Source organism: Colius striatus, chromosome 1 (assembly GCF_028858725.1).
Source record: "Colius striatus isolate bColStr4 chromosome 1, bColStr4.1.hap1, whole genome shotgun sequence".
NCBI classification, from domain to species: domain Eukaryota; kingdom Metazoa; phylum Chordata; class Aves; order Coliiformes; family Coliidae; genus Colius; species Colius striatus.
Genome location: NC_084759.1, coordinates 68,888,568 through 68,907,218, shown reverse-complemented (window position 1 = coordinate 68,907,218; position 18,651 = coordinate 68,888,568). Strand labels below are relative to the sequence as shown.

Genomic DNA, 18,651 nt, shown 5'->3' with positions numbered 1-18,651 from the left:
CCCCTCATGTTTACCCTATCCATCATCAGTGGCTTATCCCCCTCACCTACCTTCCATTATTAAGCACCTGAAAGCTGAATGCTGGATCTGGGAGACTTCCTTAGGACTACCAACAGCGATACAGGGCCTAGAGCAGAAGGCAGCGGTGGAAGTGTGAGAATGGAAGAGCCCTCCCTGCTCAGCCCCAGCCTTAGTTATATAGCCTTGATTCACACTGCTATACATCTACCACGCTGACATTCCCTGTTGGAAAGGAAGAGGTTTGAGCATGCTCACTGAAGATAAAACCAATGCACATTTTATTTGGGGTAAAATAAAGATACACACACATACCAAAACCACTTTTACTGAGTGTAGGCTATCCATTTTTTACAAACATTGATGAATTTGGCCAAATCAGAACAGAAGGCAGATGTAGAAACAAAACACGGGGGGCATCCTCTACACAGAGGTCATTTCCACTACCCAAATGGGAGTTCCTGTCCCAAAGCACTGAAGTGACAAATGATTTCCAAGAAACATCTTCAAGAGTGTTTGAACATGTGCAAAACCCCACCACATCATAACCCCAGGCTCAAAAGAACATGCAGTTTTGACTGAAGTTCCCCAAAGAGACTAAAACCTTAAGCCCAAGATGAAGTTTCAGCCTACGTACAGTTGAAGTTTGGCAGAGTGGAACAGAGACAGTGCACCAACTGTGGAAGCACCAGGGAGAGACTCGATTCCTCTTGACCAGCACAAGAAATAGTACTGTGGGTGTTATAGGTCAGTGACAGAGCTTCAAGAACACACACAAGAACACACACACACAACACACACACACAGAACTAGTGAGGTGTTGAAAATGTCAACTGGTGCAAGATTTGCTTCAATGGTCACGATTTTTCCCATATCCTTCTCTGTGGTGGTAGGTGCCATGTGAAGTGAAACAGGAATGGCAAGGTAACATCTAAGGTAGTCCCATTGCTGGATGGCTTGCAGGGGGATGCTGAGAAATGACATGCACCATTCTTACAGTCCCTCTACTCCAGACACCACCTGAAACCCTCAGCAGCAACAGGAACAGGATGTGCTGTCAGGCCCACTGGCTCTTAGCATTCCAGGAGCTCAGTTGTTCACTGACATGGTGTTTAATTACATTACCATGGCAAGTCCAGAAATTCTGCACTGTTTCTTTAGCATGAGTCTTACTGAAAGTGGTGATATCGATACCTCAATGTAGAAACTCAGAATGAGATGCACAGACTGACTGGGGGACTCAAACGACCTATGCAATGCTGAAATTGTTAAGTAAGTAACTCCATGACTGCTCTAACATTTCTGTTAGACACTGCAACTGAAGGAGCTACTCAGCTAGGTCTAGCTGAAGTATGTAAGCACATACCATGGACATCGACAGGGATGCAGTCAGTGATGTTCTAGGGAGTAAAAGCAAGGCAAGGTCTAAGAACTTCTTGGCCCTGGACTTTCAGTGTTTCCCATAAGTATGTGAAAAACTGTAGTCCAGTTATAGTACAGTTGTAGTCCAATCCAGTCCCCAAAACCAACAATTTAAATAAAGATATAATACTGTAAGAGAGCAATTAACCATTCTGGTGTGGAAATATCACAGTCTTCTACATGCAGTTACACTACTCAAGTTCCCTTCAGGCAGCCTCACGATGACCTGACAGTAAGTAAAAACAGATGATAGAAATAAGTCTCAGGAGCATTTGTTGGTTTTGTTCCCATTTTCCCCTATGGCTTTTTAATAGATTAAAAGCTGTTAATTCATTATATGCAACGTAGCAAGAGTATATGTTTCTTCCCAAATCTCTGACTGAACAACTAAAACTCCGTGGCTCAGTCCTGCTCCCCGGTTCCCAGCCTGCCAAGCTCATCTTGGGTACAAAATGTGTTTATTGTTCCCTTGCTTATCATGCCATCCCCTGCTCTAAAAGTTACGGTTCCCTTTTCTACATCATTTAGCAGAGATGGGACTTGACTTCAAAATCTGAGTTGAGCCCAGTAACAGTAGAAAAAGCTGGTGACCGAGCCATAAATGTCCAGCTACTCTCAAAATGCAGTTTAATTAGAGGTGTCCTGTTTTCATCAAGTTCTGCTTACTTCCAAAGACCTCAGCCAGTGAAGGCACACACTGGTCACCCTCATCAGACCTTTCTCTTTCTTTTCAGGTAAGTGCCAACACTGGTATTTGACAGTACTTACTTTTTTTCCTTCAAGGTATGAGTTTCAAGGCCAACAAGTATATGCTGTAAGCACCCTGCATGAAGCCCTCCCAACACCATCAAAACACTGTGCAGAGTAAAAATGGGATGCATTTGTTGCTGAGCCTTAGTTGTCCTCTTAGGTGGGGGAATTTTAGAAAGCCTTCTAGTGACTTGAGGCACATGTCACAACTTCGGTCATAAAGCAACTGCCAGCCAGTCCCAAAATGCTCCTGAGCACCCTCTTAGATCCCACTCTGGGCCACTCATTCCTCTTTCAGTTTTGGCTGTTACCTGTGAATTGTTTTGAATAATCTTCTGAGAACTCCAGTGCTTTGAATGCAAACCATGAACTGCACTTGCTGTTATTGTGTACACTTTGCCCAGCAGAGCCCTTTTCTCAGTATACAATAAAAACCCCTGCAAGAACAGCTTGGGGTGAGGAGAAAAAGACGAACTGATGACTAATAAACTGAAATTGTGTCAGTGAACGACATCCATTGACAGAAATAAATCTTGACACACAAAATGCATCTCTCTCAAACATGGAAACTGCTTCAGAAATGACTAAATGATTTGCAATTTGTGGATTTTTTCCTAGCTAGAAGCACCGAGTTAAGGTAGATGGCATCACTTCTTTCTTCCTCGTAATGAATCAGTGTAAGTACAAGTAAGCAAAACGAAGCATGGGTATCTTAAAACTTCTTATGGAAGGCATTTACCACCTGAAACAGCAAGGTGAGATTCCCTGTCGAGGTGCAGAGTGCTTAACAGTTCCACCCAGTAAGTCCATGACTGCAACTTGCTAAATCAAATCAACACGATTTACTGCATCTGGCACAAGAAAATAAGTACCGTGTAGTCTTTTGGCATGCAAGAAAATCTTATTTTCTTCCTAAACCTGTCAGTACAAGAGAGGCTGGGTGTATGCCCAGAAAAACTTTCCAAACTACATTACCCGACACAGGTTATCAAGGCATTAATTCAGGCATTGTGTCCAGCTACACAAATACCATCATTAAACACCATGAGAACACCCAGAGAGAAATTTTGCTCTCAACAGTGCCTGTGAGGGAATGCAGAAACATCCCTTAGATAATATGAAAGGCTGTTCCAGCACAAAACAAGCCCCTGTAATTTTGACTTTAAGCAGAAACCAATGGCTGCAGAATTGACGCACGCTGTGAAATGGACAGATTTACTGAAAAACACTTTCACGACTCCACTTTCCTGTCAGGTAATGAAAGAAACACACTTCTTGTGCCAGAGTACTCTCAGGTGGGAGAGTCAAGGAAGAAAAAGAGCTACCATGAATGGAAGTTCATCCCACATCACTGACATGTTTTCCAGCACAATATTCTGAGCGCAAAAACCTACAGTGCAATGCAAATGTTTCCTCCAAGACAACACGAATGTCTTTGAACTGCTTTTATTTCCAACACTCTCTATATAATTAAATACTGCTTTCTTCCTGACCTTGGGTTATCCTCAACCTGAAGTTCGTGTTCTCAATTTGTATTTGAGACTGTGTCAACATCCCCATCACCTTGTGTAGTCCTGTGGGGCCTCTCAAATGCTGCCAGACTGTAACGGACTTAAAAGCAGCCTCTTAAGAAGCTACAATCCCGCACTCCTAAGTCACAATGGAACTTCCATCCCCAAATTAAGAAAGAAATGAAAGTACTCATCACAGATGCACACACTCTTCTCATACAAGCTGCAGGATGCCTACAGGAAAATATCACTTAAAAATCCAAAATGAAACTGAAGGTGGTTTTTTGGGTTTTTTTTTTTAAACACAAGTTTTTATTTGGGAATTTCACGATTGATTTGTCTCAGCCTCTCATGAAACATTTGCTTTTGTGCAGGAGTGGCCAGCTGAGAGGATGTTATTGTTCAGAAGGGATATGACCGGGAGGACCCTGTGCACAGCACAATGTGTCAGCCCGGAGCTATGGAAGAAAAGGGATTCTCTCATCTGGCTGAGAAAACAAAATGGAAATACCGAGCGTTCGCCTTCCAGTTACAGTCATCCCTATGCATGCCCCCAGGAAACACGTTAGTCACCTGTATTTAAAGTAAAGTATCACCACCCAGCAATATGTTAAAAAAAAATCCTACTTAAAGAATGATATTTCTTTAGAAAGGCAGAGATTTCTGCCACAAACATCTCTGAAACATGTCAGCAGGTGATTGCTTACCCCCTCCACATGACGGCTTAGCCCACTGCTCAGAATGATGAAGTTAGACACGTTTCCCCTCCCCTTAGCCAGTGACCTCCTCATCAACCCGCAATCCCCTGGCCTGGCCGGCAGTGAACCGTGGACTTCACAGAAGCCCCTTGTACATGTTCAGTAGCGACATGACAGAGCTGAGTGTGCTTCAGCACTCAGGATCGGTGACGCTCTCGCAGCGGCACCTTGCAAGCCCTCCAGTTCTTTGCTGAGAGTCTTCATTCGGGGGATGTTTCAGTTTCGATGTGGTTTTTTTTCTGTGAGGAATACCCATGTGTCATGTTACAAGGGAGAACCAGAGAACACCCCTTACCCAACCCTTCCCTTAAATACCATCTCCCGGGTACCCTCTTCACGCGCTTTGGCGTGGGCGGAAAAGCGGCCTCACCGAAGCCAGTGGTGAGAAGGGTGGTCTGGACTCCGTGCAGCCCCGCCCGTACCTGAGGCAAGGCGAGTTTGCCTCTGCCAGGGCTGCTGTCCGCCGCCGTGCCCGCTGTGACTCCCGGCCCTCCGCTCTGCCTCGGGCCCATCCCAGGCGCAGCTCCCCGCCCGGCCGCCTGCCCCGGTCCATCCGGCCCCGTGCCGTCCCTCAGGCGGCGGCCGCGGGCGCTACCGCGTGTCGCCGCCGCTGAGGGGGTAGGCGAGGAGGCTCATGGCCTCGCCGCAGGCGGCCTCCACCTGCCGCACCTGCTGCCGGCTGAGGCGCTCCCGCCACGCGTGCACGGCCTCCCGCGCGTCGCGGGCGGAGATCAGGAAGGGCCGGTCGGAGGAGTAGGCGGCGCCGCGGGTCATGTTGACCACGAAGGCCTCGAGGGCGGGCGGCACCGACAACCCCGCGAAGCGCAGCAGGCGGCGCAGCTGGGCGCGGGGCTCCTGCACCAGGTCCTCGTAGCGCAGCTGCGTGTAGCGGCGGCGGAGCCAGGCCGGGGCGCGGTGGGCCAGGAGGAGGTCGCGGAGCCACGCTTGGCAGATCACCTCCAGGGCGCCGCCGAGAAAGAACTCGGCGCGGTGCTGCGGCTGCGGCGCCCGCCCGCCGCCCAGCAGCCCGGGCGGCAGCAGGAGCTGCTGCTGCTGCTGGGGGCTGCGGCGGGGCAGCCCCCGCGGATCGGCGCGGTGGCGGCTGCGTAGCACCTGGATGCTCTCCCGCAGCAGCGCCTGCCGCGCCTTTAGGCGCGAGTTGTGGACGGCGCGGGGGTCGCGGAAGAGCTGCACGACGCGCAAGTTGAGGCCGGGCTCCCGCAGCAGCGGCAGCAGGGCGCCCAGCTCCAGCAGCCGCACGTCCTTGATGACCACCACCGGGTACTTGCGGCACTCGGCCTCCAGCTCCTGCAGCGCCCGCGGCGGGCACGTCTCCTCGCAGGCGGCGCCGTCGACGAGGCCGATCTCCTGGCGGGGTCGCGGCGCGGCGGGGCAGAGCGGCGGCGAGCAGATCACCTTGTTGGTGCGCCAGCCGAAGATGCCGGCCGTGGTCAGGTTGGCGGCGGCGGGCGGGGCGGGGGCCAGCGGGTCGCGGGGGGCGGGCGGCGCGGCATACAGGCGCAGGACGGAGAAGTCGCATCGGAAGAGGGCGCGCAGCATGTCGCGGAGGGCGCCTTGCAGGCTCAGCGCGTCCCCCGGGTAGAGGGCCTGCCACAGGTGCCACATGGGCTCGTACAGGTAGAAGACGTCGGGGTGCTGGTTGAAGAGCTCCCCCAGGAAGGAGGAGCCCGTGCGCCAAGTAGCGTGCAGGTAGATGTGCCGCTTTCCCGGCGCCGCCGACGCGCTACCGTTACCCGCCGCTCCGTCCGTCCCGCCGCCGCCCTCCGCCGTCTCCTCCTCCTCTTCCTCCTCGTCCAGCGGCGGCTGCTGCTGCTCCCAGCCCCACTCGCTCAGCGCCTCCTCCAGGCTGGGGCAGCGCCGCAGCAGCGGCTCTTCGTCCGCTCGACCCCGCCTGGCCCCGTAGTCCAGCGCGTAGGGCACCAGCAGCAGCAGCAGTAGAGTGTACAGCACAAGCACGGCGGCGAAGCGGCGGTACTCCCCCCGCCACCGCCACCGCCGGCGGCCCTTCATGGCGGGGGGCGGCTGAAGACCGGCGAGGCTCTGCCGACCCTCTGGTTGCCGGAGCGGCGGCTCTTCACCAAGAGGCAAAGTTAGCGGCGGCGGGGGGGTGTGGGCTGCGAGCGGCCCTCCCCGCCGGGGAGCACGCCCACGGGCACGCCGGCCAGCTACCCGCCTCGCCGCCTCCTTATCTCCTCCTCACAGCGCGACGCGGAAGGGCCCGCACCTGCCCCCGCCGCTGCCCGCAGAGCCGCTGCCGGCGGGGCGCGGGCTGCTGCTGCTCCCGCTGCCGCTGCGCGGGGCTCCCGGCCGCCTGTCGCCCGGCCTCCCTTCTCCTCTTGCTCCCTCCCCCGGGCAGGGCCGGAGGGGCGGGCTCGGCACCTCGGGAGTCGCCCGCGCCCGTGACAGGGCTCACAGCAAAGGAGCAGCGTTAGCCGAGACAGGTACCGCGCAGCTGAGGCTGTCTCCTGAGGAGGAGCGTTTGATCGTGTGGTCTGCCAGGCCTCCAGAGAAAGAAAACGCTACGGTAACGACGAAGAGGTGCAAATGTATTTTTAGGATTGATGGCAACTATTAAAATCAGCAGCGGGTTCCAGAAATGCTGCAGTTGGGTGCTGTAGAGAGCTGCGGGGTTTCTTAGCCATGCTTTTGTCTGTGCGTGCCTGCGTGCTGATGAGAGACGAACATCTCGATCTTGACTCATTTCCTCCAGTTTATGCATCTGAAAGTTTTGTGTCTGTCTGAGCTGATCACCCTTTGCAGTTGACAGGAAGAAATGGGCACGCACAGAGGGACACTCAACCGGTCTGAGATGTCTGGTAGCCTCCTTGATAACCCTTCTCTTTATTAACTACAGAGGGAGCCTAATGTTACCAGCTCAGACTCAGACTTTTTTAGACACCTAAGATTAGCTTAAATAAATCTCCTGTGGGATGGAGGGTCAACAAGAGGTTGACTTCATGTGTTTAAATTCATAGAATCACAGAATGGTAGGGGATGGAAGGGATCACTACAGATCATTCAGTCCAGCTCCCTTATATAGTCTCAAAATCTCCAGCCCAGATGCTCCCTGATTTTAGAAGATACTCACAGAAAGAGATAGACCATGATCCTGTGTTCCTTGTTAAGTCATCCACCTGGCAGGAGAGAGATGTGGGGGGTACTGACTGTCCTAACCTCTAGCAGGATATGACATATTCTGCAGATCTCTACTGATATCCAAGTATGGCATGCAAAAGGAGTTCAGTGAGGATAACATAATTCTCACCCTCAGTCTGTGATACTTTGTGCTGTGGTAAGGGATGTGACACAACCTTAGTCAACGAGGTCACATACAACAGGGTGCAGATGTAGACCACTAGTTACATAGCAGTCTGCCAGCTAACGCTTGACCTGTGTTAAGTGGATCTTTGAGCTTCCTGCAGTTTATGGTGTGTTGAGTGAGTAGATGATGACAAGCGAGACTTGCAGGCTTCTGAGCAGGAGAATATAGAAATAATGGCACTGGAAAGGAAATTCTTCCCCAGTGTACGTTTCAGCACTTATATTCAATGTGTCTTTGGGCTTTTTAAACCGCAGGATGCACCAGTGTGAGTTTGAGCTCTGATGCTGTAAAGGCCAAGGTTTCATCTAGACCCTCAAGCAACTAAAGGAAGACAATAGAATAAAAATGGATATGTCAAAACCATGTCAGTTCTACCTAAAAACCTTCCCCTATGCAAAGAACATGCTTGCCTAGTATTTTGAGAGGTACCTCTAGTGTAGTTTTGTCTTCTGTGGCGTCATGCAAAACAGTAATATTGGAAGATTTACTAAGATGGGATCTTGAAACTTGCAGATGACAATGGATAACATCATGCTGCTGGAGTTTCCCCTTTTTAAGACAAATACTGACTTGGCAGTAGCATCGGCACCGTCACCGACAAAGGAACCACAGTGCAATCCATGTTGCCTTCAACTAATTTTGTCTTGGTTTCTATGACACACACTTGTCTAAAAACTAAAACCAAGGTCTTGAAAACTGCCTATCGAAAGCAAAGTGTGTTGAAAAGAATGGAACATTTCACAGAGTATGACAGCCTGCTAGACAAATGAGGAACTATGGAACTAAAGCTATGTACGTGTTATGCCGATTTTTTTTTTCCCAGACAAGCTACAAATTTCTGTGGCAGCCTTTCTGGAAAAAGGGAAAGACACAAATCAATTTACCACAGGCTGTGTCTTTACTATGTTAAAAACATAGGCAGTTGCTCAAAGATTATCCAACCAAAAAAGAATCACAGTAAATGTTTTGTTCTGCATCTTCACATCAGTTCCTCAACTGAAAGAGGATTAGCCCATAAGTGTTTACTTTGGTTGTTTTGTGTTAGGGCTTTTTTGGCATGGGGAGATTCCAGCAAGACTCATATTCATTCTGCCACCCAGCAGGTGCCTAAGCTAGACTTGAAATCTCCAGGCTCCAGCCTTCCTGAGGAGTCATGTGAAGTACCCAGTTTGAGTGCTGGGGAGTGGATTACTGGTCCAAATAGAGCTGGGAAGAGATTGCCTTTCACTTTTCTCTGCTTTCTAGTTCTATCTGGATTTATTATCTTTTCAGCACAGGACTAGGGGTAATGGACAGAAGCTGGAACACAAAAGGTTCCGCTTAAACACAAGGAAGAGCTTCTTTCCGGTGAGGAAAAGCCTGGTACAGGCTGCCCAGGGAGGTTGTGGAGTCTCCTTCTCTGGAGGTTTTCCAAACCTGCCTGGACATGTTCCTGAGTGACCTGATCTAGGTGGACCTGCTTTAGCAAGGCAGTTGGACTAGATGATCTGTAGAGGTCCCTTCCAACCCCTGCCATTCAGTGATTCTAATGGGGATGATTTTCATCTGTTTAGACTTTTTCTCTGGAACATAAAACAGATGGTCTTCTTCCAAAAAACATCTTCCAAGAGCAGGACAGGTCAGTACCCAAGAGAGGCAGACAGGTTCTTCTTCATTGATTTGTGAAGCAGCCTGCCCATTTGGCATTTAACTCCTGCCATTTTGTGGTGATAATCATTCTGTGCTTTGTGTTATTTTATAAAGCTGGGGGGAAAAAAAGAGAATATAGGCATAACATATTCTGCATAGTTTAGCATAGCAGTATTTCCTTTCTAGTTTCCAAGCTTGTTACTGAAAGTACTGGCTGGTTTTAATCTAACATAACATTGGCTTCCTGTGTATTATCTCTCGAACTTAATTTTTGCTCTTCCGTCTCCCACGGTACTTCTACTGACAAGAGAGACAGTAAATGCTAGAATGCTGCATTTCAGCCTCACAGTCATTTTCATCTTCTCAGCAGAGGTTTCAAAATAGAAATAGTTGCCTCTATATGGAGCCATCTTTCAACTCGTGCATGCTCTTGTCATTTTCAAAGAGTGCTTTGTGATTAAAAATAGGTTGATTAGCTGATAAAATTAAATATGCTCTGCCCAGGGAGCACTGCCCCTGGCTGCTAATGAGTGCTCTGCTTGCACATATTGTCACTCACAGGCTTCAGCCAAAAGGAAGTCTGTGGTTAATGGCAGCTTAGAAAGCTTCAAGAAGCCGATGAACAAGGGCAATATTTTTATTTTTGAAGTTGCTTTGTCATGAGATGTTTCCACATGTGCAACACCACATGTTTCACATATGGGACCAGTCTCAGTCGCTCACATTTCAGGAGGGTCATGTTGAGAATAACAGGATGGAGAAGCCGGTCCAGGCGAGGCAGCTGATGCAGAGGGATTTTTTGCAGTGGAGTTTCCCCCAGAGCAGAACAGAGATTGAGGGCCTGCAAAAGGTCAAAAATACCACAGAAGTTTTGACAGACTCTGTGGAAATGTAGGGGATACGAAGAAAATGGTAAGTCAGACAAAAGGAGAGAAGACTTCTAACCTAGGGGCTGGCGAGCAGCTGGGTAAAAGGGGCTTCAAATGCAAAGCTACATACAGAAGATGGTAATTCATCTCTCAGTACCTGTAAGAAAGACGAGCAAGTGGGACAGCAAAACTAGTGTCTGTGAGTGTATTGATCTGTGTACTGCTTCTACTAGATAAACTGGAACAAAGTTCAGCCCTCTGAGGTTGTGGGCAGATTTGAGAGAGGGCAAGTATACATCTTCATATTGTAGTTGATATAATCAAGTAGTCACTGTGCATATCATACCACCTAATGGCTCTCTGTCAAAGAGCGAGGGCAGGGGCAATGTATGACACCCCTTAGTGCTCTCCAGACCAAGGGAGACTGGTGGCTGAGTTTGAGGACCAGCAGCGTGTATGCAGTCAAAAGGGAGAGGAGGTGCATGACTCCCTGCTCTCTTCCAAATTGCTCCAGTTATTCCTAACTGAGAACGCGTAAAGTCATAAAGCTGGGTGCACTGCTGCTCTCTACTGCCTGGCGTAAGAGCCAAGCACAGAGCATGAGCTGGTGACGTGTTCAGATAAAGCCATATCCGGCACTGCAGCCTTGTTCTGGGCTAAGAGGTGCTTGATAGCACAGGCCAGCATTGCTGAACCAGCTGCAGCAGCCTGATGGTTACCCAGATAGTGGAGCTCTTCTGCACCCAAGACAAGCAGATACACTTAATTTCATAGAATCATAGAATGGGAGGGGTTGGAAGGGATCTTTAGAGATCATCTAGTCCAACCCCCCTGCAGAAGCAGGTCAACCTAGATCAGGTCGCATAGGAATGTGTCCAGGTGGGTCTTGAAGACCTCCAAGGAAGGAGACTCCACAACCCCTCTGGGCAGCCTGTGCCAGGGATACCTTACCCCCACAGTGAAATAGTTTTTTCTTATGTTTAAATTGAACCTTTTGTGTTCCACCTTCATCCCATTAGCCCTGGTCCTGTTGGCTAGATACCACTGAAAAAAGGGATGCCCCAACCTCCTGACATCCACCATTTAGATACTTGTAAATATTCATGAGATCCCAGTCATGATCATCATGATCATGATGAGATCCTCCTCTAGACTAAACAACCCTAGCTTTTGTTTTTTTAAAAATGAAATTATTACTAATATACTACACTCTAAGTATCAGAGTGGGGATTGTCTGTGGTTTTCCAAGATGTGGCTTTTCCAAGAATGAGAGCTCCAGATATTGAAATAGCAAAAATAAAGCTTTTTTTAAAAACAAAACAAAACATGAACCCTTTTATGTCATCAGTGATCTTGTAAGCTCCTCTGACTTGCTCTAGGAAAGGAAGATCATGCCTTCATTGAAGGTGATAAAAAATGCTGCTAGGAAATGCATCAAGAAAATGGAGGAGGTTGGAGGCAGGGCAGAGCAAGGATGTGAATTTATTGAATCTCAAGAGGAAGTTCAGAAGGCAAAATCTATTGTTAATCGTAAAAGCGGAACTTGAGACAAATCGGTAACAATGAAAGAAGAAAACATCTATTCCACGCTCCAGCTCAATGCTAACAGAACGTGAGCATTTCTGAGTTTATGCCAAGGATGGCTCTGATCTGAAGTCTGTCGATCTTTCCCCTGCAGAGCGTGCTCTGCTGTCCCGTTAGCAGTGAGACACTCGTCTCAAAAACCAGAAATGGGCTTAGACTACGCCAGCTCCGTCAGGCCCTCCGCTGCCTGGCAATTTACGGTAGCTGCTGAGGAAACATCATTGCAATGGTAATGTGCTTCGAGTACAAGCAGTGCCTCAGCACTAAAATGCCTGGGAGAGAATTGTTTTTAATGGTAGAAACCCCGAATCTCTGTTTTCTTTCATTGTCACAGACTTATTGTAGCTGAATTAGAGATGCTGATTAAGAATACCGGCAAGCTTTCGCAGCTCAACAAGTTAAGCCATTGTGTCGGTGTAATTAGGGAACTAAATCTTTTGCAGTTCGGTCAAGCGAAGAAATGAACTAGAAAATTTTAGACCTATTTTTAACTGGGGATTATTTTTTTACCAAAAAAACCCCAACCCTGACAGGCAGCATAACAAAATACTTACAGCTCTCCTGTGCCTTCATAAGGCAACACTTTATATGATTTTTGGACTAAGAATCTATTTTTATTCATTTCAGTCCTACGATCAAATCCGTTACTGGCACTTGCAAATGAAAATGCTGAGGGCTTAATCACTGCACTACTTTACAAATTTGTCCAATTGAATATTGTAAAGATCATTTTATAAACTCAGAATTTCTGATGCCAGTGATTTCCAGGAGACGTTGCTGTGTCTGTATGGGAGAAAGACAAATGCCAGAATGTATCATTCACTTGAAATTTATTCCCGTGTGTGCTTGTGCCACATCATCTAACTTTTATGAGGAAAATGTTAGCAGGCAGAAAGGTGGCAAGTGGGTTCCTGGAACCTCCACAAACTCGTTTAACTCCCTGGCTGCCATTACTGGGTATTAATGAGGATGTCTTCCCTAGGTTTGTTGCGCTGATAATTCGGGGTTCTCAACCTGAATAGTAGACATCAGTCCATAATTGCTTCTTTCAAATGTAAGGGATTTAAAAATTGTTGCTAGTCTCTTGCATTGGGCCTTCACCACAAGCTTTACGAAACCTGGCCAAAGGCATCATAGCATAACTATGTGACTTCAGTCTAGCACTTATTTAGTGAAATATAACACTACATGAAAACCATTTTGGCTTGACTGTAACCTTTATCAACAAAGAACTTGCACACTGGCTAACCATACTTCCTCAGGCTCTGCAGGACAAGCCCACTGAGGTTTGCAGTGCCACCATTTCATTTTGTGGCTCCTAAACAGAGGTCTTTGTGAGTAAAGGCATGTCCAGATGGAGCTGAGCCCAACTGAGCTGATCATAAGCTGCTAGATATCACTAGTTTAAAAAGGAGACCTTCACAGTTAAGATTTAAAATAAACTTTGACTGCATAGAGTTTGTTATAGTAAAAACTGGAAGCGATAAGCTCTGTTATGTGTCTGTGAGGACAACAGAAGATTGCCTGTTAGGATGCCCATGCATGGCCACATGTGTGTAGACTCATGTGACAGAGACAACTGCACTGACACGCACATCAACTATCACAGATATTTTACTCACTCTATCAAGTTTGTTGCTGTCAGAGTTAAGAGAGATTTGCTTCTTTACGCTGCAGAAGGAGGACAAGGTGCTGCTGTATTGCGGTCCCAGGACAGGCATCTGCTACTTGTGCTTCTCGTCAGGACAGAGCTTAGGTGAGAGTCACACAAGTAAAGGATATGTCATGTATCAGTGCCTTGGCAGAAATAAAAATGATTAGGACAAATTTTGTCTCACAAAATTTACTAGAGGAAAATCAGGAAATCATCCACTTTTCTGCTCTCGTAGTAGATTTACTCTTGCTGTACCTATTAGAAAAATGAAGAGAAACCAACAAACCCAAGTTTTCAAACAAGTGTGTGAACAGAAGAAAACCACAAAGTAAAAGGTCATTACAGGATGTAGTGGCTGAGTCACAAGTGAGAGATAACTGATGTGCTAGCTGAAGAAAAGCAACAAAAAGTTACATGCAGTTGCAGAGCCCCTGTGCAAATTAATTTCAACCATGCAGCTCAAACTTAATGCAGCCTGAAAACTTGAAGCTGATCTCATCACAGTTTCTGCAGTATTCCACATGTTCTTCTCCCAGGACAAATTCCTGCTTGTTCCACCTATCACCTTTGGATTGACTATAGAAATGTCCTGGGAAAATCTGATCTCTGCACTTCCTGGAATTATCCTCTTGTCCAAGTAGGTTTCCCACATCGTTTATTAGCTACTGGATGTGGTTGTACAGAGAAGAGCATGTAGGTATTTCTGATGATAGGACTGACCAGGTTAAATCAGGCTGCTCCAGCCTGCTGGCCACAAGGTTCATCAGGCAAGGTTTTACCACGTGTTTGACCTCCCCACACCTCTGCTATGCTCATAAGAAACTTTATTGTTGCGTCCTGTGCTGTGTATTTTTGTTTGTTTGGTAGTTGTCTTTTTCTTTTGTCTTTCCTTGACTGTCCTCAGTCTTCTATGAGCAGGAGGTTTGTTTATCCTCTTTCTGGATGGTGCGGTCATCCAACCTCCAGGGAAGCACATTGACCCATCCGAGGCTGAATCAGGTGCCCAGGTACAAGCTACAGAGTACTGTTCACGTTTGGTTTGGTACTGGGGTGAAATGGAAAGAAGCTGCTGTTTTACATCTTGTTTTGACAAATTGCCATACTTTTTCATTTTACTGTTTGGGGATTTTTAGTGCGTGTGTGATTTCCCTATCAACCTGCCCTTGGGAAGCAGCCCCTGAAAACAAGACTACTAGTAAGGCAGAAGAATTTACTCAATTTTCTAATATTTTAAGTATTTGAAATAGTAGCCACAGCTGCCTCCATCAGAGTTCTGACAAAGTTAAGTTACCTCAAACAAGGTGGCTTTGATCTGGACCTTTCCTGACCAATGGTCCCAGTCTGGGCTGAAATGAGGTCCTGGGCTGTGGGCAGGTTGAGGGTCCCGGGGTGGGCTGGGCAGGAACAGTGGTGTCTGTGGGTGTCCACAGGAGCCTGACACTTGGTAACTGAAAGTTTTCTGCACTCTTGCCTTTCATTTCTGCAAGAAGTCACTTTGAGGGGTGTACTGGGCACCCATCTACATCTAAGCTGACTGACTGCTGTAAGGACTGTGCTCTCCCACCTGTACTCACTAATAATTGCTAAAAGAGTGGAAACATACAGCGGGTTAGTGCGTTGTCCACACCCTCATATCCCCAGAGCAAGCACAACAAATACGTGGCAGGGATGTGTCTTCCCTGAGTCTCCTTGATGCACACACAGCTGTTTTGCAAAGGGAATGGGGTGTCCTCTTGATAATCAGGACTGATTCACATAATTTCTCTGCCATGAAGAGTCATGATTGCTTCCAAGCCAAGCAAAACCAGGTACCTAAACAGCCTCTTCACATTTCATCTGTTTTGGGGTTTTATCTACCAGTCTTGGTGGAAAGGCTTCCTACTGGTTTTCACCCAAGCTCACAGTCTACAATGTGTCTTGAAATAAAGGCATTTCTTTGCAGCGGTAGTGCTTTGTGTCCTGAGTAACTCAGCCATTGCAGGTTGTCACCTGATGAACACTTGAGCCTCGTTTGAGGCTCTGGTTTGAGTCATCTCCTGAGGGATATGTCCTGAATACACAGACATGGTCAGGAGTATATGGCCCTCTTCCAGCTGTCCTGGGCCCTGGTGTTGTGACTTAATGACAGTCATCAAAGGTAACAGTCAATCAATCCAGCCATACCCAGTGCTGTGGGAAACTCTTTAGTCTCAGTTCCTTCTTGCTTGATCTATTTTTTGTCATCTTCTGAAACACTTCTAATTTACAGCATGGACTCTTTCCACCTAGGAGTATCTTGGGCTTTGATGAACACATTGTATGGTACTGACAGGAAGGTTTTGTAGGGAAATCTAAATCACCACAGTGATTTTCACAGTAGCTTACTGGCTTTGAGTGTCCAGATGATGCCTCGGGATTGCTCGGTGCCATCCCTTTTCCTCTAGGAAGCCTGACAGTATTCCTTCAGGCTTTCTTCCTTCCTTTTCAGGGAAGTCAAATAGATAAGTTTGCTTAAATGTTTTGTCTGGGATTTAAGATATCCCGTGTCTGTTTACTTGGTTAATTTATCTTTATCCTATGTGAGTCCTTAAAAAGAAAGTAGGCTCTCTTTAAAGGGCTCCTGGAAAAACAAAGTAATTAAAGTTATCTGTGTTTGTGTTAGGAGACCCTGTTTTCCTTCCCTAAGTGGCCCAAATAAGAGCTCACTGTGATCTGAGTTCCACCCCCATGTTGCAGGATAGAGTTTTGCTGCCTCTACCACGATTCCCTCTGCCTAGTAATGCACTCAAATAGAAAGTGTTTAACATCTTTTCTGGTTTAATTAGTGATGCCTCCAAATGACTCGTGGTGAAAGTAAAACTGCCGTCAACACCAAACTCGGTGGCTTTGCTAAATGTTGGCTGTCTCAATTTCTGCTGACACTGAACGAGATGACAGTCAAGAAAATTAAAACAATATGTGTAATAGATTATAGTGACATGTGTCAAGCTTTCATCTGATGGACTTTTGTCAATCACCTGTAGTCTCATCAGCAATCAGAAGGTAAGTAGATAGCTTCTGAGCTGAAAAAAATGCGCAAGTTTCCACTGTAATCCAAACCATCTTTAACAGTATTTACAGGAAATTAAAGGTGTGAAAGGATTTTAAAGTTCAAAACAGGTTTTTCTGTTTCAGTTTGGGGAAAACCCCAGACCAGATCAAACAGCACATGGCTGATATTTCAATGCCAATTAATTTGCCAATCAAACTGGATTGTTGCCTGTTATCATTTTAAGATGCGTAATTTTGGAGTTCCAGAATAAAAGAAGTCATTTTCTCAGTCTCTCATTTATAACAGTCTGAAGTCTGTCAGCTTTATCCCTTGTCCCTTTCTGTGTCAGACCACATCAGTCCAGGAGCAACATCCTCGGAAGGTGACTCCGGCTGTGGCTTCAAGAATCACAAGCTTATCAACCCAAACCAGCTATGGTTTCAGTTTGGTAGAGTGATGTACTTACATTACTCTTGTTACCTATCAACAGAAATGTGATTTATGGTGTGTTTCTGAGGTAGAAAGCTACACGTAAAGGTTGAAATACAATAAAGTTAAATCAAGAAAAGATGTCACCATACTATATGAAGTTGCAATAAAACTAATTAAAGCATAATTGAAAGCCTAGCCTTGATTTTTATTTTTTTTTACTATCCTATGGTCAGTACAGGAAACTCAACATCAAAATCATTCCGTTAACACCAAGGTTACCCTTCCTTATATAAACTCTAAAAAATAACTTCTAGTTTGATCAAGAAGTCTAGACTAGGGACAGAGAACTTTACTGAGTGAATGTGAAACATAGCTGAACTGTTCTTTATTGAATCACAAACTCAGAACCAGTAACAGAGCTCCTTTTAATTTTTGTTGTGACGATGGGATTATTTCTCTTATTCTCACCTTACTGCCACACAGCCTTAATAATACAAACATTAGCAAAATAGTTTCAGTAGGACTCATTAACCCTTAATTAACAGCACACACAGTCTTAAATCTCTAGGTTATTGCAGGGGCATAGAATATTTCAGAGACTCCCTTTATGAAAATACTTAGGATCATGTTATATTTGGGGGAAATTTTCTTACCTACACTCTCCTATCATTGGCCTCACTGACAGCATTTTTTTCTCCTCCCACAACTTTACAGTATTCAACTCTAAAAATGCCTCTGTGCAGCCTGAGACCTCCCTGCAGCAATGCCTGGAGCACTGCTGATGTACCCTGAGCTTTTGTAAGCTTTGAGCTTCTGGTGGCCAGCACCATTGCCTGTCCAGGCATCTTGGACAAACTTAAAGTGGTTAGTTAGAGTAATGCTTGCTGGACATACACAGGGTGATTATGGGAACCTATCAGTTCTGCATATTCACAGCAAATTTGACAGGTCTAAAGGATGCTGAGGCTTTGTGGCCCTACTGCTAGTCTCTGGCTGCATCTCTTTGGCTGTTGACACTGCTGGGCTGTTGATAGACATGTGCCTTTTACACGTGGCATGCACAAAGCTGTCCCATCCCTTGTTAACATTAATCAAAAGGAAAACAACATGAGCATGGATGTCTCTTCAGCAATAATACTACAGGAGTGAAAATAAAAGGTGGGGGAAAGCTGGAGGCTCAGCTACTTTTTCCTCGGCCCTAGGGACTCTGGAAGGGCAGAGTCTTGCACTGCAAACAAAGAGCTCATCACAAACAATGTTTTCTGCTGCTTCAAGGGGAACTGGAGAGCAACTGGGACACTTAGCTGTTGGCATTGGGATGTTTTCCTATGATTTTCTGTTTTGGAGAGTCTGGAAGGTCAGTCTTTCTTCAAATATCAAACATCTTAGACTCAATGGATTATTTTTTCAGGAATTTTACACACTCCAACCTCCAAGATTTCCAGATCAGTCAGGTATGAGACTCAAGGCCACTTGAATTTGAAGTAGGTCACTAAAAATGCAGTTATTTTTAAGCAAGCAACTGAAAAAGTGCTCACCATTTTCCACATTACAGACTCTGCTGTTCTGGTATCTTTCTCCAGAAAAACAGTATGACACATACAGACAGGTTTTTAAATTCTCAGCACAGCCTTAGCACTCTGAGTGGTCTTAAAAACATGTTGCCATTGT

At 46.6% G+C, this 18,651-nt stretch overlaps 1 protein-coding gene across 1 annotated transcript; it reads right to left on the bottom strand.

The window, feature by feature from the left end:
• Nucleotides 1-276: 276 nt before the first annotated feature.
• Nucleotides 277-6,779, bottom strand: CHST7 (carbohydrate sulfotransferase 7). The gene has a single exon (XM_061998248.1). The coding sequence runs from the start codon at nucleotides 6,488-6,490 to the stop codon at nucleotides 5,051-5,053; it is 1,440 nt and encodes a 479-aa protein (XP_061854232.1). The 5' UTR covers nucleotides 6,491-6,779; the 3' UTR covers nucleotides 277-5,050.
• Between the last annotated feature and the right edge of the window lie 11,872 nt (nucleotides 6,780-18,651).